We start from the raw sequence: 25,264 nt of genomic DNA, 5'->3' as shown, positions 1-25,264 counted from the left end.
ATCAAACATCATAGATTTAGATCTAGGATTATTAGAATCCTTCGCTTCCTTCACCACAACTCAACCTTTCCTGATCTTTATAATTGGTTGAATTGAACTAAATGTGGCAAAATGATTTTATAAACCTTGTGCTGCTATTCTTATAGTTAAAGTTAATTCTAGCCAGGCCTCTGTATCTGATGAAATAAAATGCACTTTTATTTTCCTAACAGCAGAGGTCACTATTGCTGTGGCTCAGACTGCAACAATAAATGCCTTCCCCATCTCCCTTCAGAGCTAGGCTGATCATATGGAAAAAACAGAGCTTCTTAAATTAGTCAGTGAAGAATGTTCTTTTTGTGTAGGCTCTAGGCTTCCTAGGCAATTATGAAAACCAGACTCTTCCAAGACTGAGGAAAAGAACAGGGCTGTGCTCTCAGGAGAAAAAATTCCATTTCCCTGAGAGGATCGAGAGAGCCAAACCCAATCCAGGAGGTATACCTGCAGGGCAGAGCCCATACCCTGACTGCTCCTTCAGAATGAGCTCTCTGGCAGCCCATCTCCTGCTGTGTGCCTGGGGACATTACACAGAAAGTCAAGGCAGAGGAAGAAGGGGCCAGAGGCCGATCTCTCTGCGTCTGCCTCCTGGGAAAGCTTACCTGCGCTTCAGCTTGTCCGCCAGCTCATCCAGGATCTGTACTGCTTGCCTGTGGTAATCCAGCTGGGCATCCACCAGGGCTGAGAGCTGGCTCACCTGCTCAATCTGCAAGAAACACAGTAGCTTCAGGCTGGCATCTCTCCTGTGGAGACTGCTCGAGTGGAGTTGATGGCCAGGAGCCACAGAACTGACTGCTCAACTTTTCCCTCAACAACCAAACACCTCCTCTCATGAAATTCTGTTGTCATGTACTGAAGTGTCTTCCCACCTCTCTGCCAAATCTTATTTAGGCAGTCTGATGGAATAGGAAGAACTGGCACAGTCAGAAGACCTAAGTTTGGACTCCAGCTCCAACACTTATTAAACCGTGCTGTTGTTTGGTCATTTTCAGTAGTGTCTAACTTCATGACTTCCTCTGGGGTTTTCTTGGCAGATGTACTGGAGTGGTTTGCCATTACTTTCACCAGTTCACTTTACAGAAAAGGAAACTGAGGCAAACAGGCTTCAATGACTTACCCAGAGTCATCCAGTTAGTAAGTACCTCAGGTCAGATTTGAACCCATAAAGATGGGTCTTTCTGATTCCAGGTCTGGCAATTTATCCACTGAGACACCTAGCTGCCCATTCAACTGTGTAACCTTAGGCCTTTCTGGGCCTCAGTCTCCTCACTTGGAAAATGGGGACAAAGATTCCTGTATTACTTCACAAGGTGGGTGGGCATAAAACCTTAGAGAAATGTGAGATCGTTACTATCGTGCTTTGAGAAATCGGGCTTCCATTTCCTCACTACTCCAGCCCACACTGAACTGAAGCTCAGATTTATAAGAAAATACAGTAGAATTTCAGCAGAGGACTGATATCAGCAGGTGAAACCGCAGGAATCATGTTAAGGACACAGCTCCTGAAGAACATTTACCACACAAATCCAAGTGGGAGAGGGAGCTGAACAGGACTTAGGTTTTATAAGATTAATGGTTAGGTGGGACCTTAGAGATCACCTAGTTCAAAACCCTCATGCTGTAGAAGGGGAAACTGAGTCTAAGAAAAGTTCAGTGACTCGCCCAAGGTCACAAAGGTATGGTGAGGAGCCAGGTCTCTGATTTAAAATCCAGTATTTTTTCTGCAACACCAGGCTGCCTCCTCATTTTTTAACAGAACAGACAAATGGCTATACTATTTGTCTACTGCTTCTCATGATACCAAAGAGCTGAATAAGCCCCTAAGGAGGAAGTGCTTACATCAGTCTCCAGGAGGTTGTGCATGCTGGTCTCTGCCACTTCCTTGGACTCTTCAAATTTCTCCATCGCCTGACGAAGCTCCTCATCTGGTATCTTTCCCTGACGCTTCTTCTTGTAGTCGAAATCCAGACGTCTGCCCTCCAGCTTTTTCAGATGATGCTGGGGGGGGGAGGGGCAGGGTGGAGAGAGAAAGCCTCCCTGAACAATGAGGACTCTGTGCCAACACATCACTGGGACCCTTTGGGAAGTCCTTTAAACAATGGCTCCAGCAGTTTTATATGGAGAACAAAATGCTGCAGGGTGCTAGGTACCCAATGTAGTAAAGCCTTTTGTAAGCCTTATTATTATAATATTATCTCAACTGATCTGGTGGAGGGAAAGGGGGCCTCATGTCACTATCTATCTCCCGAGTATTCTCTGATGGCTAATGAGAAGAAAGAGAAGAAGCATAATGCTGGACTGTGAGACTGTAAGGTCAACACGAAGTTCTATTATGTATCTCTATAAATGGTGACTAGTTGGGTCTGCTTTTGCTCTTCCTCCCCACCTCCCTGCCCCACCCCCTCCTCGAGGGCCACATGTGCCTCTCTGAACTATAGCACACCCAATGAATGGCCTGGAATGCTGGGGCAAAAGAATGTTACTGAAGGCAGGTACCTGGATCTCCTTTAGGTCTTTATCACAGAGGTTCTGCAGGGGGTCAACAAAATTCTGTTTGACTTCTATGTCCAGAGAATCTTTCACTTCTGCTAACCGCTTCATTGATTCACCAGCATCCAAAAGGGCATCACCTTCAGAGAAAAAGGGGTGTTGGGAAGGCTGGGGTGGTGAAAACCTTTTTCAAGGCCTTTGCCAGAATCACCTTCTTAAAGTTCATGCCTGGCCATGCCATGCTCCTACTCAAGAACCCAGTGAGCTCCAACTGTATGTACAATAAACTACAGTTTCCTCAATTCAGAATCTGAAGCCAACTGACACCTGGCTTCCACACACTTTTCCAAGCTTGTTTCAAACAGTTCCCCTTAATGCACTCTATGTTTCTGTCTTCCCTGATATCTTCAATAAGTAATGAACCTTCTTCCCCACCCCAAATTTCAGGGAACATATGGATTACCGATTTAGAGCTGAACAGGACCTTAGAGACAGGCCATCAAGGTCACACTCCCTCATTTCACAGAGAAGGAACTGAGGCTGAGGGTGAGGATGAGATCCATCCATGTCACACATACATTTGGTAGTCTGTGGCAGCACTGGGCTTTGAACCCATATTCTCTGACTCCAAATCCAGGGCTCTTCTCACAGCACTTCCACCTTTGGGCTTCTGTGCAGGCACTCTCGATGCCTGCAGTGCATTCTCTCCTGGTCTCTGCCCTCCTTTAAGGCTCAGTTCCTCAGTACTCTTCTATGGAAAGCCTCTGTGGATCCCCCTAGATAATGATGCTCACTCTCTCTTCAAATGATCACACATTTGTCTTAACAGTTTCTGTATCTCCTCCCAGCAGAATATAAGCACTTATTAGTTTTGTTTTGCCTTTGTAGGCCTGATGCCTAATACTGACTTCAGCACAGAGTAGGTACTTTAAAAAATGCTTTTGAATTGGATTAGAATTTTAAAGGCTTCTAGCTGAGTATAAGGAAGCCGGGAAGGTGATGTTGGCCTTATCCCCCTGTCTGACATATGGAGTTATCTGACAAAGGATTTGTGGCCTGGAGAGAGAGATGACTTAGTGTAGCCAATGGCTACAATATATTCACAGCATGAGGTAGCATTCTGTATTGTAGAACTTTTACTTTAGTAGACAGACTCTAAATAAACAACAGTTTTTCTAAAGGCAAGTCACAAATGAGTTTAATGTTTCTAGAAAATAAGCTAGTTTCAGAATTCAGTACCTCTCAATGTGAAGACCACCAGCCTAGATAAGACCTACCTCATGGTGGACTGTATGGGGAGTGGGAATGATGGGTTCAAGAAAGCTTGATTTACTAGCTGAAGAAGTTAATGTGGAAAAGCCACTGCAGGCTCCTCTGACCCACCCTGTGAAATGATTTAGCAGCTAAAACAGGCACAGTTTAGGCTAGAAGGAGACACTGTTTAAGGAGGTTCAATATGCATTTTGTTTCTTTTGGCAAGGGAATCAGGGTTAAGTGATTTGACCAGGGTCACACAGCTAGTAAGTGTCAAGCATCTGAGGTCGCATTTGAACTCAAGTTCTCCTGACTCCAGGGTCAGTGCTCTATCCACTATGCCACCTACCTGCCCTAATATCTGTGTCATCACAAAGACTCCCTGTGCCCCTGGGTCCTAGGCAGACATTTTCTTCCAAAACCAAGAACAGGTCTTTCTTGGAAATTACCATGCAGAAGATATCTCTTAATTACATTTAGCTATAAGCCCTCTGAAATTGTTCCCGGGAAAGTGAAATCATCTCTTCTACAAACCTCTCTGGACGGGGTGCACTCAGCTCACAATACAGATGGTGCTGGGTGTAGAAGGAAGCCTTGTGAACTCTCTCTACTTCCTCCATCTCCACCTCCACAAATTACAAATTGGCTGCCAGCCCCAACTAAAGGAAGTACTTTCACCTGTGGCCCCTGCTGGATGACTTTCAGGGTCCAAAATCAGCAGAGGAGTGACATTATATGAGAAGAGAAGCCCGTAGCACTGAGTACCAGAAAGAATGGTGGCCTAAGGGTCTAGATTCCTGAGCTCTGGGTCTCCTTAGCCAGGCAAGTGCTTGGGCTGCTTCCAAAAATGAACAGGGTGGTCCTAAGGCAGTAAAAGAACAGAGATTTGTGGTCTGAACACAAAATCTGCTACTTACTATGTTACCTTGGGGAAGCCACTTTCCTTTTCTGGATTTCTGTTTCCTAATCTGTAAAATGTGGGGGTTGGTGGATTTTGTGATCCAAGAGAATCAGAAAAAGACAGTTCAAGTGCTGGCTCTGCCATCAACTACCTGGGTGACCTTGGTTAAGTTACTGAGGTCTTTCCAGGCCTCAATCTTCTCATTTGATAAATGAGAGGGTTGGATGAGATGAGCTCTTAAGTTTCTTTCCAATTTTATAATACAATGAGGCTAAAACAGGGCAATTGCTAACATTCCTTGCAAGTCTAAAAGTCTACAATTCTTTGAGATGACATATGAACTGTTAGAATACACTATATCCTTCTGAATTATAATTATTTTAATGGGTCACAATTTCCTAGTGAGAAAGTACAAGTCAGAGCACGTTGAGGAAGATTCTGCCCTGGACAATGGTTACTCCCCATGGTTCTTGGTTTAGGGAGCAGTATTAAAACAGCTGTCCAGATTCCGGGCTTCTCTGACCCTCCCTCCTCACTCTCCCAAAGGCATACCTTTCCCTGCAGGAAGGCTCATCTCTTCTTTGTCTTCTGCATTCACCAGCTCGTTCTCATGCCCCTTGTTCACAACGTTTCCAGAGTCTAGGTTATTCTCTTTCTCCAGCTCCACCTATTTCAAGCCTGTCTAAGTCCCGCCATCTTCTGACTATTCGTTCCTTTTTCCCTTTTCTGATCTCCGGTAACGTCTGCCAGCAGTACCATCCAATTTAATATATAACTCTTCCGTAGTTACTTCATCTAAGTTAATCTCACTTTCCCAACTAGACTGCAACCTTGAGGGTAAGGAGCTTCTATTATATTACCTGGGAAGCCCTCTTAAAATCCAGCACAATTTGGAGCACACAGCTCAGGTAGAGGAGTCAGGGAACCTAGGTTCCTCTCTCTCTGGCTCTGCTATTAACCTGTGATTTTGGGGAAGTTATTTCCCTTCCCTGGGCCTCAATTCCCTTACCTGCAAAAAAAAATAAAAATAAAAAGGTATTTGGCCTAACCTTTAAGCTCTAAGGTTCTAAGATTCTAAAATTCTAGTAGCACTCAACAAATACTTGATTGACTGAAACCCCTGAATCCCCTTTTGGAAAGCTTTATTTTATGTGATTTGTTTTTATATTATGGTTTCTGAACATAATTCTCTCCTATCCCCTATTCATTGAAACCATTCCTTGTAAAAAAGATTAAAAAGCAAAGAGGGGGAAAAAAGCAATTTAATAAAACTAACCAATACATCAACCCTGCCTGACCACATTTGCAATATTTCACATCCAGAGTTCCCTAATTCTGCAACAAAGGAAAGAATGTCATGCTAACCTTTTAGGACAATGGCTGGCACCCAAAGGTACTCTACTTACCGAAGTTGGACTCATCTCCTAGCTCCTTTCCATAGCGAATCATGCATTCGCCTAAGAGCCCTTCTGACTGTGGATAGCCAGGATTCTTCACCTGCCCTCTAATCTTCGACACAGTGTTGAGCATTGTCAGCTTGGCTCGAGAGGCTGCAAAGGGAAAGTTCTGTCACATGGACACCTGAGTTGGCCTCTCTGGGAGTGAGGGTAGGGAGCTGTCAGCATCTCCCTACTTTCCTACCCCTTTTTCAGTCATAGTCAATCCTTTGTGACCCCATCTGGAGTTTTCTTGGCACTAGAATGGTTTGCCATTTCCTTATCCAGCTCATTTTACAGATGAGAGAACTGAGGCAAACAGAGTTAAGTGACTTGCCCCCAGCTAGGAAGTGCCTGAGGCAAGATTTGAATTCAGGAAGATAAGCCTTCCTGACTCCAGGCAGGGCACTTTATCTACCATGCCACCTAGTGGCCCTCACTTCCTTACCTACAATTTATTTTAACAGTCTCTCACAGTCAAGGAAATCTATTATTTGGTTTGTTTGCAAATTGCACTGGCTATAAAAGGATCTGAATGGCACTCAATCTAACCAACATAGCAAGGCCCAAATGGGATGTTTTCTTACCCTATTCCAGACATTGTCTCTATCAACCATAAAGCAAACAACTCAAAATGGAGAACCAGTGGCAGAGAGGAAAAGTATTTGGTCTCTGAGAATGAATTGCCAATCTCTTCTAGCAGCCATGTACATAACTTCTCAGACTATCTCAGCGCTTCCTGGGAACTCTCAGAATGAGAATTCAAAAGGAAGGCAGTCATAGATGTCTTTCTTTTCGCTGCTAAAAGAATAAGAGAGTATTTGGGAACAATCATCAGATTGGGGAAAACTTTACTGGGGAACAGGCCAAAGTATGATCTTAGAATTTAAAATGAGGGTTTTAACTTCCCACTTGCAAACTTTCATCTGTTTCTAGCAGAAGCTGGAAAAGCCTATATCTTAGTACTATAAAGCAAATATTGGATCTGGGAGCTAAAGAAATCCATGCCAGATTCTTTCATGAATAACTAGGATCTTATACCTGGGTTGGGCTGAAGGTACTCAATGGTTCTGGCCAACACCTCTGCCACAGCCTTGCTGGTAACATCCACTTTCTATAAAGAGAATAAAAACATGAATGCTTCAAATCTGCCCCCATCACAAATCATTTCCCAGCAATCTCCCAGTCACAGTTCTTCCCACTGTTTCCTTTACCTTCTCCATTTCTTTGAAGTCATCATCAAGCTTGGTCCCTTCAGCTCCTCCAACCTTTTCACTGACCAGCTGGAGAGAGGGAATGAAAAAGAATGGAGTCAGCAATTAGAACCAGGAATAGCTTGAAGAAAATGTAGGAAAAAATCAGATGCAGAAAGTGGTGCAGCCTCATATATTTCCTGCTACAACCTTAAAGGCAGCTCAGCTTTATGTGAAAGAAAAGGGGATAAGTGACTTTGGATAAGACATATGAAGTGAATCCAATTGTACCTTGTAGAAACAGAACAGATAATGAGAGATGGTAAGGTAAAGCCAAAGACAATGAGATCTTGGAGGGTGACTACTTTTTCCTGATACTGAAACCACACATAATGCAGTTTGGCTTTGTGTGGCTGACCACGTGAAGGAGATCAAGGACGATGGGATCCTGTTGCACCTGTTAAAGTAGGGCACTGCCACACAAATCAAGGAAAGAATAAAATATCACTCAAAGCAAAGGTAAAACCAATAGTAGCCTGTGAGGTCAGGCTTCTGTATGAGTCTTAACTCCACTGGGGACAACATTAAAAAGCTTATGAGACAGAGGTAGAGTTAAATAGTACAGGATTAAAGAACATTTCTAGCCACTAAGAATACTAGAAGTTTTCAACATTTTTTGCATCAAAGAATATTTTTCAAAATATCTATAGCCATGTCTGGGTAAATCTGCACTCATACACACTTAAACACTCCTGGGGGGCGGGGGTGGCATGAATATATTTGGAGACCAAAGAGAAAAGAATTCAGGGGGAAAAAAACTTAATTGAAAAGATCATGATCATTTCTATCCTTAAAGGGAAAGAGTAAAACCTTGGCTCTAGACCCAGCTCCAACACAGTCCAATACTAGGCAGTGCTACAACCGGCCCCAGTTTTCCCATCTGAAAATGAGGGAGTTGAACGGGATGATTTTTAAGAACACTTCAGCTACAAAAACCACATGACTCTACATATGTAGTTCCTGTAGTTACACAGTTCTGCAAATTGTGCTCTGCAGGTAATTTTTTTTTTTGGAGGGCAATTGGGGTTAAGTGACTTGCCCAAGGTCACACAGCTAGTTTTTTTGTGTGTGTCTGAGGCCAAATTTGAACTCAGGTCCTCCTGAGTCCAGAGCCAGTGCTCTATTCAACTGCACCACCTAGTTGCCCCGTCTACAGGTATTTTTTTAAGTGGAATAAGTTAGGTTTTGGATGCAATTGTCAAAAAAAATTTTTTTTAACATCAAAGAATTTAAGAAGGGAAGGGACCTTAAAAGACATCTAGTCCTGACCTAAGACTCCCCCTTTATAACAACTTCTCTGCCTGTTCTAGTCCTTTTTGGCTCTAGAACTCTTGCCTTTGAAGTCCCCTCTTTTCCCCAAAGTTGTGTCTCATGTAGCCTACTATATTTAGAAGAGTTCCAGGAAAGCTTCATTTTATTCTGCAGCAACCTTGATAACAAGACAAATATTCCTCCCAACACCCCCACTTTCTATTTTGTAACCATAATCAAATCAATATTCTACTGCTACTGTTCAGTGTGTGCCAATGACTCCACTCATTATCCTTACAATCAAAATACCCTCCCAGGTCATCACTCCCCTATACTGGCTTAGTCTACCAATGAGCAACAGATATTTTTTCTGATACTGTTTAGATCTGACTTTATTTGTGTGAAAAGTGTTTTATAATCATGTTCATATAGTCCTTGGGTTTGTCTTGGCAGGCACACTCCCAAGTATTTTATATTGCTTACAGTTATTTTAAATGGAATTTCTCTTTCTATCTTTTGCTCCTGGGCTTTGCTGGTAATATAACAGAAATGCTGGTGATTTATGTGGGTTTATTTTATATCTTGAAACTTTGCTAAAGTTTTTTAATATTTCAAGTAGTTTAGTTGATTCTCTAGGGGTGTCCAAGTATACCATCATATGATCTGCAAAGAGTGATGGTTTTGTTTCCTCATTGCCTGTTCTAATTAATTCAATTTCTTTTTCTTCTCTTATTGCCATAGCTAACATTTCTAGTACAATACTGAATAATAGTGGCGATAATGGGCATCCATGCTTCACCCCTGATTATATTTGGAAGGCTTCTTTCCCCATTACAGATGATGCTTGCTCATGGTTATACTACTTATCATTTTAAGGAGCACTAAGCTTTTATTGAATTACAATCAGGTGGCTAACTAGTGAAAAACAACAGCCCCAGAGCCACTCCTAACCTACTCTGGGCGCTATTCAAAATTAACCACTTAATTTCCTCTTGAATACAAATATGTAGGAAAGTATTAAAAAAAAGAAAACACAAATAAAACATTTTCCAATTCTAAGGAGAAAGTCAGGGAAGGAATAGATTTATGTTTTAAGCAAAAATATCATTATTATCTACTCTTTTGTGATATAAGGAAGGGACTTTTGAAAGAACAGATGATCCCAAGTCTGGGGTATGTGGGAACAATTGCTTGGAATGTGTGAAGGGATCCTTGCAGACTGCTTAATTTTGGGGGGTTAGGGTGAGATGCCCTAAAATAAAGGATAGAGGTGTCACTCTTTACCTACCAATTAACTGTGTCTCTGGGTGGGCTAGCAGTGGAGTCACCATTCTGACTATATGTTACACCTCCAATTGGCTGGTTAGTCAGCCCTTCCCAGAGTTGTGAGGGAACTTATAAACCTTATTGCCCTATAGAGAGAGCTACTGTTTATCCTGGTTCTGTGCTAGGAAACAGAGGGTCAGAGATAAAAAGAGATAGTCCTGGTTCCCACTATTTATAAACTAGCTAAAGCATGGTATAATAATAATAGCTAACATTTACATAATGTTTTAAATATTTAACATTTAAATTGTGTTTAACAGCTAACATTTAAATAATGATTTTTGCAAAACACTTTATGTACATTCTCTCATTTGATCCTAATAATAACTCTCTGAGGTAGGAGCTATTATTATCTTCATTTTACAGATAAGGTAATAGAGGCTGAAAGAAGGTAGTGACTTGTTTAGGCTTACACAACTAATGAGCATCAGAGGAAGAATCTGAACTAAGGTCTTCCTCACTCAATAAAAGGCAAATTGTCTTCCAGTGAAGGAAACTTGATAAATGTTGCAGGAATTTGAAGGAGAATGAAATCACATTATGCTAAGGAGGTCAGAGAATGCTTCTCAGAAGGTCAGATGAGCTATCTCTTAAAGTATGGGAAACAATCAGGCAGAAAGGAGGGGAGGTTGTGAACAAAAACATTAGAGAAACAGAGAAGCAGGACCGACTAACTGAAACCTTAGGGCTACCCAGTTATCCTGAATTTCTTATCAGGCCCCAGTGAATCAAGAGATTATGCCTGGACAGTAGCAACAATTTTGCCTAATATAGGGTGGGTCTTAACATTTATCTAACTGAGTTGCATAAATGATTATCTTCACTTTACAGAGGGGAATACCAAAGCTCAGAGGTGAAGTGATCTACCCAGAGGTAACAAAGCTAATGGACTCCAAGATGCTTTCCTTCTCCATGGAATTGCTCCTTAAAGAACGTCTACTAGCTTGTCAGACTCTTAAGTAACCTCGCAGCAAAAACATTAGCCCCAGTGAGGAAATGAAGTTACACCAGCTTGATACTCTCCCCGGGGTTCATATAAACCTCAATGAAACAGGGCCAAGAGACAGAGGGAATAGGGAAGTGATCCTTTTAAAAATTACTGTCAAATAATCAAATGAACTTATGAGGATTCTCTTTGTAGATAACCTAGGCAGACTGGAATTACCCTTTGACTTAATTCTGTAGTTTCACTTCTTTTGGCTATGGTGAAACAGGAATTCCCATGTGGACTAGTTGAGAGTCATTTAAGTACCTGAAAGGCAGTAGCAAGCTTTGACAATGGGAGGAAGACTGAAATGGAGAGTTCTCAAAAGCCCTGTCTTCCTAACCCTTGTCCAAAGCAGTAGCTGGTGAAACAAGGGCTGACAGATAGGAAGGGGTCACCTCCCTTTCTGCAGGCTTCACCTTTGTGGTAGGTATGTTCTTAAAGAGCCACTCTTTTATATTTTTTTTTCTGCTGTATCTGCTAAATTTAGGTATAAAGGAAAGTACTGAATTTGGAGTCTGGAGTCTGAATCTGACATCTGGATGCCAACTCTGCCTTTCACTAGCAATGCTGAGCTTAGGCAAATCACTTACCAGCTCTGGGCTACAGTTTTCTCCTCTTAAAAAATGGGGGCTTCCCTAAATAATGGCAACAGTCCCTCTAGCTCTAAACTCCAGAATCTTATGAAGTATATTCTGTATTTCTGTTAACATATTTCCTAAGGGTCATCAGACTTATCCAAACCATTGACCCAGACTAGGGCTCTCATTATTAACAGAGTTAACAAGAATTTTTCTTTGCTGAATGAATCTTATACAATTCTCATCACCACCTAATTCACAACCCATACATCAAATCACATGAGGAAGTAATAATAACCTCAGTCAAGACTCATCCAGAATAAAGGTAGATCAGATGAGTAACTACAAACCTATTATCCTGCAGACCCGTGACAAGTACCATGCTAGAAAACATTCTTTCATGCCCCCAAATCCAACTAAGGCAGAAGAACACAGCTGTAGGCCTTGTGTGGAGCCCAGCTCCACATGAGTCATCAGTAGGCAGAATAATGGCAGCCATTGTGAAATGAACTGAAATGTAAATACATCTGAAAAAGCATCAGCCACCCACCTCTCCCCACCCCAGGAATAAACACTGAAGCAAATTCTTAAGTGGTAATTCCTTGAAAGATAGTCATCTATTTAAGAGTCCTAAAATATGCAGACTTATTGAAAGGTTCCTAGAAATCACATTATTCAACAATTTAATCTTACAGGTGAGGGAAATGAGGCCCAGGATCCCCAAACTGCTGTTATAACTTATTCTTTGGTAAAAAAAAAAACATTTGGGGGTACCTCGTTGCCTATTCAGATACAAGTCCTTAGCACTGGAGGCCTGTCACAATCTGGCTTCAGGATCATTTCATAATATTCCTCTTCCTACCGTCTCCATTATTGTCAAATGGCACTATTTGCTATTGCCCAAATATGCAATCTCCTGCCATCACTGATTCTTGAAAGCCATCTTCCTCCATACATTAAACAGAATTCTTTTTTCTTCAAGGCCCAGTTCAGATGCCATTGCACATGCCTATCCTTTCTTGATCCCAGATCTAAGTCTGGGGACAGTATGTGGGGACACTAAAATGCCACTGCAGAAAGCTTCTACTTCATTTCCTCCTAGAAATTATTCTCAAAATTTCCTAAAGCACTTTTATCTGCATCTGAACTCTAGCCCGAGTCTCTTTAACTATAATCATACATTTCTAGTTGCCTACTGGTCATTTCCAAAAGGATGACCCATAGGCATCTTAATCTCAACACATCTCAAACAGAACTCATTATCTTTCTTTCCAAAACTACTCATCATAGTTTCACTATTTCTCCTAAGGACGCTATCATCCTTCCAAGTCATCCCACTTTGCAACCTCAAAGCTATTATATTCTCAGACTCCTTACTTTTCCTCATCCCCTACAACCAGTGATGACTAAGTCTACTACAAATTTATATTATCTAATCTTTACTGAGTTACCTCAACAAAGCTACCTCCTAAATGATCCATCCACATTACCAGAGACTGTTCTAAACATCCTCTCTTTTCTCAAGTCTTCCACAATGCCCACCCTTCTCAGCTGGGGACCTTGACTCATACTTTACTGAGAAAATTGAGGTCATTCTTTCTTTTCATCTTAAAACCCAGTGACATCACTTCTCACCAACTCTTCCTTTATTTCAGTTTCTCATGGTGCTACTTCTTGCCAAGGTCAAACCCTGTACATGTGTTTTTGATCCCACACCTTCTGGCTTTCTCCAGCAAACTATACCTATCATTATCTCAGTTTCCTAATTTTCAAAGTCCTTTTCTACTTCTTGGTTGCCAGCAAACACATCTAAAGTCTCCATCATTAAAATCCTCACCCCAACAACTCTGAAGTATCACCTCACACCTATCAAGTTAACTAATATGACAGAAAAGGAAAATTATAAATGTTGGAGAGGATGTGGGAAAGCTAGGACATTAATGCATTGCTGGTGGAATTGTGAACTGGTCCAACCATTCTGAAGAGTAATTTGGAACTATGATTCAAGGGCAATCAAACTGTGCATACCCTTTGATCTAGTAATACCACTACTAGATCTGTATCCCAAAGAAATCATACAAAAGGAAAAGGACCTGCACACACAAAAATATTTATAGCAGCTCTTTTTGTGGCAAAGAACTGGAAATTGAAAGGATGCCCATCAACTGGGGAATGGCTGAACAAGCTGCAGTATATGAATGTAATGGAATACTATTGTGCAATAAGAAACGATGAGCAGGCAGATGGCAGAAAAACCTGGAAAGATTTACATGACCTGATTCTGAGTGAAGTGAGCAGAACCAAGATAATATTATACACAGTAACAGCAATACTGCATGATTATCAACTATGATCAATTTAGCTCTTTTCAGCAATACAATGATCCAAGACAATTCCAAAAGATTCTCAATGGAAAATGCTATCCCCATTTAGAGAAAGAACTGATGGTGTCTGAATACAGAAATAAGCATACTATTTTCACTTTATTTTTTTGGTGCTTTTTCCCCATTGTTCTGATTCTTTTTTCACAACATGACTAATATGGAAATACGTTTTATATGATTGCACATTGGGAAAGGGAGGTGCGGAGAGAAAATTTGGAACTCAAAAAAACTTTTAGATAAATGCTAAAATCTGTTTTTACATGTAACTATTTTAAAAAATCCTCACCCCTAGAAGTATTATATCATATTATTCTTCATCTTTACAAAGTCTTTGAAAAGGCTGTCTACAATGTGTTGCCTCTATAACTCCCCACTAACTTCTAAAATCTCTGCAGTCTGGCTTCTGACTTCCTCATTTAACTGAAACTACTCTCTTCAAAATTACCTATGATCTTTAAATTGTCAAATCTAATGGACTTTTCTCAATTTTCATCCTTCTTGACCTCCCCAAAGCATCTGGCAACACGACACTGTTGATTACCCTCTCCTAGTTCCTCTCGGGGTTTTCATCATATTGCCTCTCTCTTCATTCTCTCTCCTATCTGACCACTAGTCAACCTCCTTTGCTGGTTCATTATCCACATCACACTCCTAACTAAGGATATATTCTCATTTTCATTCTCTCTCCTCTCCCTTTTCCCCCCTTTTCCCCCTCCCTTTTTCTTTCCCCCATTTTTTCCTCCTCCTCCCCCCACTTTCACCTGTAACCTCATAGACTCCCATGGATTCAATGATTATTTCTATCTGTATGACTTCCAGATTTATATATCCAGCCCTATTATCTCACCTAAGCTCTAGTTCCACACAACCAATTGCTTACTGGACATTTCAAACTGCTTCCCTCTACTTCCACCCCCATAAAGTTACCTTGTGAGGGCTTTGCATTTGAGAGTGAGTGTGTGTGTATGTGTGTGTGAAATACCATGCTCCATCTCTCATCTCCAGCCAGGCTGTCTCCCATGCTTAGAATGTACTCCTTCCTCACTCGAACCTCACAGAACCCCTCCTTTCCTTCAAGAAACAACTCAAGCTCCACTTCTACATGAAGCCTTTCCTGATCTTCCCAACTGGTAGTAGGCCCACTCCCTAACTACCTGGCCTGGAGTCAGGAAGACCAGAGTTCAAATCTGGCCCCAAATACTTACTAGCTGTGTGGACCAGCTGTGGGCAAGTCAATTAACCCTGTTTGTCTCAGTTTCCTCATCTGTAAAATGGGGACACACTGGAGAAGGAAATGACAAACCACCCAGTGTCTTTGACAAGAACACCCCAAATAGGTCATGAAGAGTTGGACATGACTGAAGAACAACTGAACAACAACCTGCACATAGTAAGTGTTTGCATGTTTGTTGAACTGGATTTTGATCATTATGACCCTGGATGAAAGATCCCATTAATTGCCAAAGGATAGAATATAACATCTTCTCTAATCTAATTCAATAAACACTTGAATTAAATAATGTATTAAACACCTATGTGCAAAGCACTGAGTTATATATTCTCTAACAGAGAACCATAAAGTTCAAAGAACCATAGAAAATCACATCTGGGAAGGACCTCAAGCCACAGTAATGTAGGACCCATAATCAAGTAAGGAACAGGAATCCCCCTCTATAAGTTTCCTTTGAGTCAATAAACCAGATCTGGATTTAATATATCAGATCTAATATATCAGGCAAAGCTGTGAATAACATTTAAATAGAAAGATTTAAATAGAATTTCCTATCCCAGAATGTTATTAAGGAACCCTAAAAGGGCTCCTGGACTACAGAAATTTATCTTCCTTAATTAAAGAACCTCATACAACAGATTTATAATTTTAAGTTTTATTCACACTGTCTTCAGAGACAGAGAGAGGTTCAAGAGGAAAAAGTCCAGATCTTTCAAAAATGTCATGCGTTTGTCTTAAGAGGGGGTTCAAAATAAAGAGGAACTCTTGCTGTAGGCATGGAATGATGTAAGTGAAAGCAAAGGGGGAGGAAGAAAAAAAATACAATGAGAAATGGCTTTGTTCTCAGAGAAATGCTAATTCTATCCCTTATGAAGCTACAAGCTGCTCTAGATGAATTACAAGAATGTAGTTGAGGTAAGGCACCAAGGCAAAAACAGTAGCTTAACCTGTGGTATGATGTTTATGAGTTGACTTCAGACCAAGAGTCTAACTTCTGCCAGGAGAAGCAATAATCCCTGTTCTGCAAGGAGATGGGGGAAGATAGAGCAAATCAGAAGATTGGACGAAGATGGAAGTTCAGTCTGACAGTTCCCTAGATCAATACCTACCATAACAAGAAGCTGACCAAAATAGCAAGGTAGATGAGAGTTTACTTAAAGGAAGATAAATGAAGCATCCTTATCAGTGGGAATACAGATGAAGGGGGCAGATGTACGAAGTATTACAGAACTATAACTGACAGGGGTCAGTAACTTATTGGATGAGAAAAGAACACATTTTTCCTTCAAAAGTCCATCCCTCTTCGGAACTTTTCTTTTTCTGTCAAGGGCACAGCTATCCTTCCAGTCACCCAGGTTCATAACCATACTGTTACCCCCGACCCCTCACTCTCCCTCACTTGATGATCTAATCAGTTGCCAAATTTTGTCATCTCTTCTTCTACAACATCTCTCTCATCCATCCCCTTCTCTCTACTCACATAACTACCACCCTAGTTCAGGCTCTCATCACCTCTTGACTAGACTACTGGAAAAATCCTCCTAATCTGTCTCCCTTCCTCAAAAAGTCCTTCCCCAAACCAATCCATCCTCCACACATTTACTATAGTTATATTCCTAAATGCAGGCTTGACCATGTCTCTTCCTTACTCAGGAACTCTAAGCCAAGCAAACAAGCAGTTTACTAAGTACTTGTCCTCTTTCAGGCACCGTGCTAATAAGCACTTTACATGTATTTTCTCACTGAATCCTCACAACAATCTTTGAGGTAAGAGCTGTTATGATCCTTATTTCATAGTTGAGGAAAGTAAGAAAAATTGAGGAAACCTAAGTGCTTAATAAATTTTATTAAATTTAATCCACTGCACTAATGTACTGCATACATTATGGCATAGTGGTAGCCAGATGACTGGTTTCAGAGGCAGGTAGACTTGGGGTAATAATCCTCATAGCACTGTAATGTAATTGCCAAGGAAAGGCAACTTCCCAAGGTTCAGAATACCAGCATAGGTGCTCTCCATTTTATTCAGTGACCAACCCAGAACAGAGAAGATCAAAACATGACATCATTTCAAATACAGCATTTACTAAGTGTGATTAAATAATCTCCAAGTACTACCCCACCCCAGGACCTTCCAATCATTCAATCAATTACAAAGTCTCTGTTCTAAATACTTCTCCACCCCTAGGCTATACCTTAATTTAATCCACCACAAAGTCCCTCTTCTCAAATGGAGATTAGTTTCCAAACATAAGTAAACTACATTCATTTGTTCAACCACAGAACACAAAAAGGTCAAAAGTTCCCCACTCCTGGATCACAATTGAATCTACCCCAGAGTTACATCAATTTTAAGCACAGCACTTAATACCCAAATGGAGGTCTTTGCTTCATCTTGACACGAGCCAAGTTCTCAGCAATCTTAGTTCCTGGGGAGACAAGGCTTAGCAAGGCCACAAGATACATTGCCAGTCCCTTCATTAATTCATCCTCTGTCTGTAGAACAGTCCTAGAACCCCTGAAAACGTTAGCAAAACCCTCTCCCAGGATTTCTGTAAACATACAACAAGAAAATCCTTCTTCAGGGCTTCTGAACCAACAGAGAGGTTCCCAGACCCCTGCAACAACAGCACTGCCCTTCACCAGTGGACAGTATTCACTCTGTCTGCAGGACAGTCTCCAGACCCCTGCAACAACAGCACTGTCCTTCACCGGTGGACAGTATTCACTCTCTGTCTGCAGGACAGTCTCAGGGCTTCTTAGCCAACAGCCAGGTTCCAGGACTTCAACAAAAGGACTGTCTTTCACCAGTGGACAAATCTGGCAAAACAACATCAAAACAGACAGACAAAGTACCAGCAAAACAGCCATGTCTCCTCAGTCCTTGGCAGCTCAGGGGGCAGGTCTCAAAAGTCCAGGGCGATTCAAAGTGGCCCCAGCAATCCTTCTCAGTCTCTCTCTCCTCCACGAGGTGCTGCTTCCAAAAAAGTTCTTCTGCCTCTCTCTTGTCTCTCCAAATCTATGTCACCAGCTCCTCCCAGTTCAGGACTTTCTTTTCATATCAACAAGTCCATCCCACAGGTGGGATTAACAAACTCTGGGTTTTAACACAATCAATTTGAAAACCAAGCCAATACAGGGGAATCTTTATGTTCCATTACTATCACAAGCACCTACCACACAGGACTGGGTTAAAGTTCTAATAAGACAAGGGCTAAGTAAAGCACTTCGCAGATTTTTATGCACTCTAAAAATGTCAGTAATTATAGTAAGGTGTGTACATATACTTTATCACCCAACTAGACTGTGAGCTTCATGAATAAGGATGATATTTCAAACTTTGTTTCCTCCAGTGTCCCATTGTAAATAGTAGATGCTTAATAAACAATGAATTAAATTCCCATAACACATGCTCTCTGCAGTAGCACATAATTAGAAACTAATCTACATTCCTTTGTGTTATTAATTTTTCATACATATAGCCTATCTCCTCTACCAGATCCCAAGTAAGGTTTTTATATAATAACCTTCTAGTAAGACGTGTAACCCAAAACTTTGCCTACCATGCTGTTGCTCAATAAGGATTTGTTAGTTAATAGAACTCAGAATGCCAACAAGACCAAAGACTTCTCTCTCTAGGCTCAAACAAGTTTTCATTTCAGTTCTGAGGGGAGGCTAGAAGGCACAAGGTTGATGGGCCCTCCCCCTCCCCCTTCCTCCTTGGATGCATGAAGGCAGGGCAAGTAAATGAGCACTGATACTAAAGTGACTCAGAGGCTTGTCAAGAAAAAGAAGGAGCACTATGTGGTGGCACTGACAGCTTACTGGGGCTTTCCAATTGTGCCAAGGAGGCAAATATGCAGGGTAGGTGGGCAAAAGCAAATGCTTTTTGGATCCCAGATTCTTTAGGCAAATTCTGACATACTCCTGGAAAAGAACTACATGGGAGGCTGGAAGTCAAAACGAAATGCCAGTTAACTATCCATCAACCAATAAACATTAACTTAGCATCCACTATGTGCCAGGCTCTGTACTAAGTGCCAGGGATACAAAAAGAGGTTAAAGACAGTCCCTCAAGGAGCTCATAATCTAAGAGGAGATGATGAGGAAACAAGTATGTACAAACAAGCTATGTCAAGACAAATAGGAAATAAGAAAGGGAAGGCACCAGAATTAAGAGGAGCTAGAAAAAGCTTCCTATAGAAGACGGTATTTTTGTTAGGACTTGAAGGAAACCAGGAAACCAGGAGGTAGAGATGCAGAGGGAGAGCATTCCTGGCATGTGGGGCAACCAGAGAAAATGTGCAGAGCCAAGAGATGGAATGTCTTGTTCACAGAACAGCAAGGAGGCCGGCATCACTGGATCAAAGAGTATGTGGCATGGAGAAAGGGGTAAGAAAACTGAAAAGGGGATGAAGGGTGGGGTGCTAGCTTACGAAGAACTCTAAATGCCAAACAGAGGATTTTGTATTTGATCCTGGAGGCAACAGGGAACTAATGGAATTTATTGTGTAGAAGGGTGACATGTTGGACCTGTGCTCTAGGAAAATTACTAGTAACTGAATTGGAGTAGACAGAATTGCCTAAAGCAGGTTACTGCAGTGATGTAGGCATGAGATGGTAAGATCCTGGACCAAAGCAGTGGCAGTATCAGAGAACAGGGGGCTATTCAAGAGATGTTGCAAAGTTGTAATCAACTGGTCTTAGGAACAGACTGGATATGGAGGGGGAGGGCAGTTTGAGAGATTATATGGATAACATTGTGATTGTGAACTCTGAAGGCCTGGGAGGATGGTTTTGTCCTTTACAGGGAAAGAAGGAGGTGGGGAGGGTTAAGGAGGAAGTTGTGCTTGTCAGGCAATGCCCTGGACTTAAAATCCTAGAATGTCAGGACTGGAGGGACCTTTACAGCATTGAACATAGAATACCAGAGCTAAAAGGGACCTGATAATGAAATGGAGGCAGAGGACCTGTGTTCAAATTAGGGCTCTGCCAAAGTGAACTTGGACAAGTCACTTAACCTCATTCACATTCAACAACAATTTCCCCCTCTATAAAGTAAGAGGACTAGATTACACAATATTTAGGGTCTCTTCTAGCTCCAAATCCATGAACTTAAAATACAACTCAGAATGTTAGGGATGGAAAGTCTAGGGTCTTAGGGGGGCGGCTAGGTGGTGTAGTGAATAGAACGCTGGCCCTGGAGTCAGGAGGACTTGAGTTCAAATCTGACTTCAGACACTTAACACAAAAACTAGCCTGTGTCCTTGGGCAAGTCACTTAACCCCAACTGCCCTCCAAAAACAAAACAAAAAAGTCTAGGGTCTTCAACTATGCCTTGCTGCCCAATACACATTTTCTGATTATGAAGATGAAAAAGAAGATGATTATGATGCTTAGACTAGACAAGCTCCTTGTCATTTTCCAACAAATAAAACACACACAAAGATAGCAAAACATGTCTGTCACAGAATGGGGACCTCTGGACCCCTCACCTTAGACTGACTGTTGCTTCTTTGGCTGAATTTCTATTTTTAATGAACCAGGTACCAAATCTCATTGACACACAACCATCTCCCTTCTTTTCACATTTTCATGGCCACCACATTAATCCAGATCATCATATCTTGATGAGCCTGAACTAGAATGGCAGTATATAAGGAGGAGATGCAAGAATCATTTTAGAGGAAAGAACTGACAGGAAACACTCAGAATTCACTTAAGTCATAATATGAATTTGTCAGAAGCCAATGTCCTATCTCTTTATAAAGCATGCTGGATTGGGGGATTGGGGTGGCTTAGGTGGTGCAATGAATAGAGCACTGGCCCTGGAGTCTGGAGGACCTGAGTTCAAATATGGCCTCAGACACTTAACACAAAAAATAGCCATGTGACCTTGAGCAAGTCACTTAACCCCAATTGCCCTCCAAAAAGGAAAAAAAAAAACAAATAAAACATGCTAGAGAACTGGAAAACTGAGAAAATGTCCATCAATTGGGGAATGGCTGAACAAGTTATAGCATATGAGTGGGATGGTGTAAGATGCTGTAGGATGCTGTAAGAAATGATGAAGGGGATGGTTTCAGAGAAACTTGGGAAGATTTGAATGAATGATGCGGAGTGATGGAAGAAGAACCAGAGCAATACACAATCATGACAATATTGTAAAGACAAATAACTTTGATAAACTTAGGAACTCTGATCAACACAATAAGCAACCACAGTTCCAAAGGACTCATGATGAAATATGCTACCCACATCCTAATAGAGAAAAAATGGATTCAGCATTAACATCATGACATATTTCTGGACACGGTCAGTGAGGAAATTTGCTTACTTTGTCGAAGACTGTAGAGGAGGAGAAGTAAGTGAAGATGGGAGGGAATGAAGGCATATCTTCAGGAAAATAAAATAAAAATTGAATTGAACTAGAACACAAGTGCATTTTTGGTGGGGCTGTGAATGATCCAACTATTTTGGAGAGCGAATGGAACTATGCCCAAAGGGCCATAAAATTCTGCATACCCTTTGACCCAGCAATTACCACTTCTAGGTCTGTATCCCAAAGAGATCATTCAAATGGGAAAAGAATCCACATGTACAAAAATATTTACCACAGTGCTTTTTCTTTCCAGTGGCAAAGAACTGGAAATTGAGGGGATGTCCATTAATTTCGGAATGGCTGAACAAGATGTGACATATTAATGTAGTGGAATACTATTGTGCTATAAGAAATGATGAGCAGGCAGACTTCAGAAAAACAAGACTTTTATGAACTGATGCTGAGTGAAATGAGCAGAACCAGGAAAACACTGTACTCGGTAAGAGCCACAATGTGCAATGACTGACTTTGATAGACTTGGGTCTTCTCAGAAATGCAAGGTCTAAGAGAACTACAAAAGACTCACAATGGAAAATGCTCTCCACATCCACAGAAACAACCTTGGAGTCTGAATTCAGATGGGAGCATACTATTTGCTCTCCTTTTCTTTTTGTTTTGTTTTGTTTCTCCTTTCTTGTGGTTCTTCCCATTAGTTCTAATTCTTCTCTACATAATGACTAATGTGAAAATATATTTAATATGAATGTACAAGTGGAGCCTATATCAAATTGCATGCTGTCTTGGGGAGGGAAGAGGACAGTGGGGGAGAAAATTAAAAACTCACAATCTTATGGAAGTGAATGTTAAAAACTAAAAATAAATAAATTATATTTTTAAAAATTTAATTTAAAAAAAGGCACACAAACTTTTCTTCCCACGGGTAGATTTTATTAATTTTTAAAAAGTGATCCTATGATATTGTGATCTAAGAGCCTACTGACCTTGATTTGCACTTGAGTTGAGGCATTAGTTTTCATTTAATACCACTTGACCAAAGTCCATATCTAGCCATAAATCCTTGTCATCAGTTAACAGTCATTTTAGGTTACCCTATCATTCTATACTTGGCCATTAAAATAATAGCTTACATTTATATAGTGCTTTAAGGTTTGCAAAGGGCTTTTCTTATAACTACATTGATAAGGTAAGAGTTACATTTCCATTCTGCATGCAACAGAAAAAGGAATTATTTTTTCTAAATGTAAAATTCCAAAGACTTGTAAAGACTCTTGGGATGATCATACCGTGTTTCCCTTATAATAAGCCCTCCCCCCAAAATAAGCCCTATTGAGATTGCTACTGTAGTGAAGGTGATCGATCCCCTGCGCTACACGCTACATTACGGTACCCTCTGTATGCACCGTCCCCCCCCCCCTTGAAATGCATGCTGCGCTCTGAGCTGCATCCAATTAGAGCTGCAGCAGTGAGCACGTCATCCTGTTCTTCCCCAGTGATTTGCTTGCTGGCACGGAGGAGAGCTGAGGCAGGACAACATAAAAACCCGGTATGTAAGCGGGAGTGAGGGGGCATGATGGAGGATAAAAAGGGCATGATGGAGGAAAAAAGAAGAACTCAGGGGGCATGATGGAGTGAAAAGAAGTACTGACGGTCATAATTTTATTATTCTGTCTGTTTTGACCCCCAGACATGAGTACAAAAAGGAAGAGCTACCGTATACTGTTGAGTATAAGAAAGCAATTGTAGAGGAGTCACATGGCAAGAATCTTGCAGTTTTCTGTAAAGAAAAAACTTTTGGATCTTCGAATGGTCAGAAAATGGAGAGCAGATTATAATAACCTCAATCAACAGGTGGATGAGGGAAAAGGGAAAAAGCGCAGGTCTGGATCAGGTCGGCAACCCTTATATCCTGACTTGGAGATCCTCATTGGTGAATGGATTGCTGACAGGAGAGCAAAGGCCCTGGTTGTGTGCAGGGCTGATATTCAAGCATTTGCCCTTTCAATGGCACCAGAGTTTGAAATGGTCTCAGAAGGATTCAAAGCATCACAACACTGGTTGGACGTTTTCCTTCAACGGTATGAACTGTCCCTAAGAAGATCAACAACACTGTTTCAGCTGGAAGATGCTGAAGTTATTAAACGTGCACTTGCATTCAAGTCCTTTATTGATAGGATCGACATTTCCAAGTACCAAACCTGCAATATGATTGCTATGGATGAAACTGCAGTGTTTATGGGACAAGGATCTCAAACAACAATTCATCACAGGGGTGCAACGTCAATCTACATTCCCACCACTGGCTATGAAAGTGCACGGGGTCACCTGTGTTTTGGCAATTCATTTGGATGGAAAGAAAGCCACACCTCTAATCATCAGTAAGGGCAAAAAAGATAAGATTGAACGTGTATCTGGCATTTACGTTCTTGAAACCGAAAAAGCCTGGTGTATACAAGCCGTTATAAGAAAGTGGGTTGATTTAATGCTGCCACTTGTTATGCGAGGTAACCAAAGAGGTCTGATAGTCTGGGATTCAGCCAGCACTCACCGCGCTAAAGAAATGAAGAACTTCCTTGCAGAGGGAAGAATAGATCAAGTAATGATTCCTGCAGGAATGACTTGATATTGTCAGGAAGACCCTTGATATTGCAATAAACAAGCCATTCAAGGACCATTTGCGCATAGAAGTCAATGACTACATTGAAAATAGAATGGAAAGAAATCAGCGTGGAAACTTTGTGAAGCCCTGTCTGCAAGAAGTCGTGACTTGGGTGAAGAAGTCATGGGATAAAATTACTGACAGCTGTGTCGCCAAGGCACTACGAGCAGGTTACCTGGACAAGACATATTCATTTAAAGAGAGCTATATTGCTGGACATGACAGATTGGGTCTACTTCTTCTGAAGGAAATGGAGGCGCAAGACATCCAGGACGGAATTCAGGGTATGGACACTTATGACGATGTTGTTGAAGAAGATGACATGATCATTATTGAATAAAGGCACATTTTTTTGTTCACATTTACCTGTTTATTAAAATTGCTGTCAATGTTCATTAAAATAAGCCCTCCCCTGAAAATAAGCCCTCTGGTGTTTTTCTGTCCAAAAAATTAATAAGACAGTGTCTTATTATCGGGGAAACACGGTAGCATTATAGATTTGGAGGTGGAAGGAAGCATAGTTATCTAAGATATCTAAGCTAAGCCCCCTACTTTACAGATGAAGAAATTGAGGCCCAGAGAAGTGAAGCACTTCCCAAGAGGTCACACAGCTAACAAACATCTATCCCTAATCCAATACTCTCTGAGGTCATCCAGATAGGTCATAACAGGACCTCTGATTAAAAAAGAGTATAGGGATCTTTTTAAAAACAAAAACACAAACAAAAAAACCTTGACAATATTCCAGGAATCCTTGTCATTTTCTCCTTAAAAAAAATTTTTTTTAAATTATGAACTTAATCCCTATGCCTATCAGGAAATGAACAATTGTGAACATTTTCAAATACAAAGAAAAGGAAAAAGAGAAAATCAGTTTCATATACAACTATTACATACAACTTGGAGTTGTATTTTTTTGGAGGGCGGTTGGGGTTAAGTGACTTGCCCAAAGTCCCTACCGTAGTAAGTGTGTCAAGTGTCTGAGGCTGGATTTGAACTCAGGTCCTCATGACTCCAGGGCTGGTGCTTTATTCACTGTGCTACCTAGCTGCCCCTTGGATTTTTTTTTTTAAGGGATGATAATTGGACTTGCCATTACTGGTGTAGGGAACTCTTAGGGGAAAAAACTCCCTTTAC

The 25,264-nt window shown here is 41.1% G+C and overlaps 1 protein-coding gene across 2 annotated transcripts in view; it reads right to left on the bottom strand.

The window, feature by feature from the left end:
- SH3GL1 (SH3 domain containing GRB2 like 1, endophilin A2) overlaps positions 1-25,264 on the bottom strand; it is a 102,966-nt gene that overhangs the window by 11,069 nt on the left and 66,633 nt on the right. For both annotated transcript variants that reach the window (XM_069086801.1, XM_069086802.1), the window contains exons 2-7: positions 7,332-7,400; positions 7,159-7,231; positions 6,088-6,231; positions 2,533-2,666; positions 1,876-2,034; positions 639-742 (exon numbers count right to left, since the gene is read on the bottom strand). In XM_069086801.1, the coding sequence (XP_068942902.1) occupies positions 639-742; positions 1,876-2,034; positions 2,533-2,666; positions 6,088-6,231; positions 7,159-7,231; positions 7,332-7,400 (683 nt within the window). The remainder of the gene's footprint in view (positions 1-638; positions 743-1,875; positions 2,035-2,532; positions 2,667-6,087; positions 6,232-7,158; positions 7,232-7,331; positions 7,401-25,264) is intronic.

This window comes from Petaurus breviceps, unplaced genomic scaffold (genome assembly GCF_028583685.1).
Source record: "Petaurus breviceps papuanus isolate PSGF00001 unplaced genomic scaffold, PetGlider_PUasm1.0 180, whole genome shotgun sequence".
NCBI lineage: Eukaryota > Metazoa > Chordata > Mammalia > Diprotodontia > Petauridae > Petaurus > Petaurus breviceps.
Note: the sequence above shows the minus strand (reverse complement) of the source record. Positions and strands in the feature narration are given on the sequence as shown.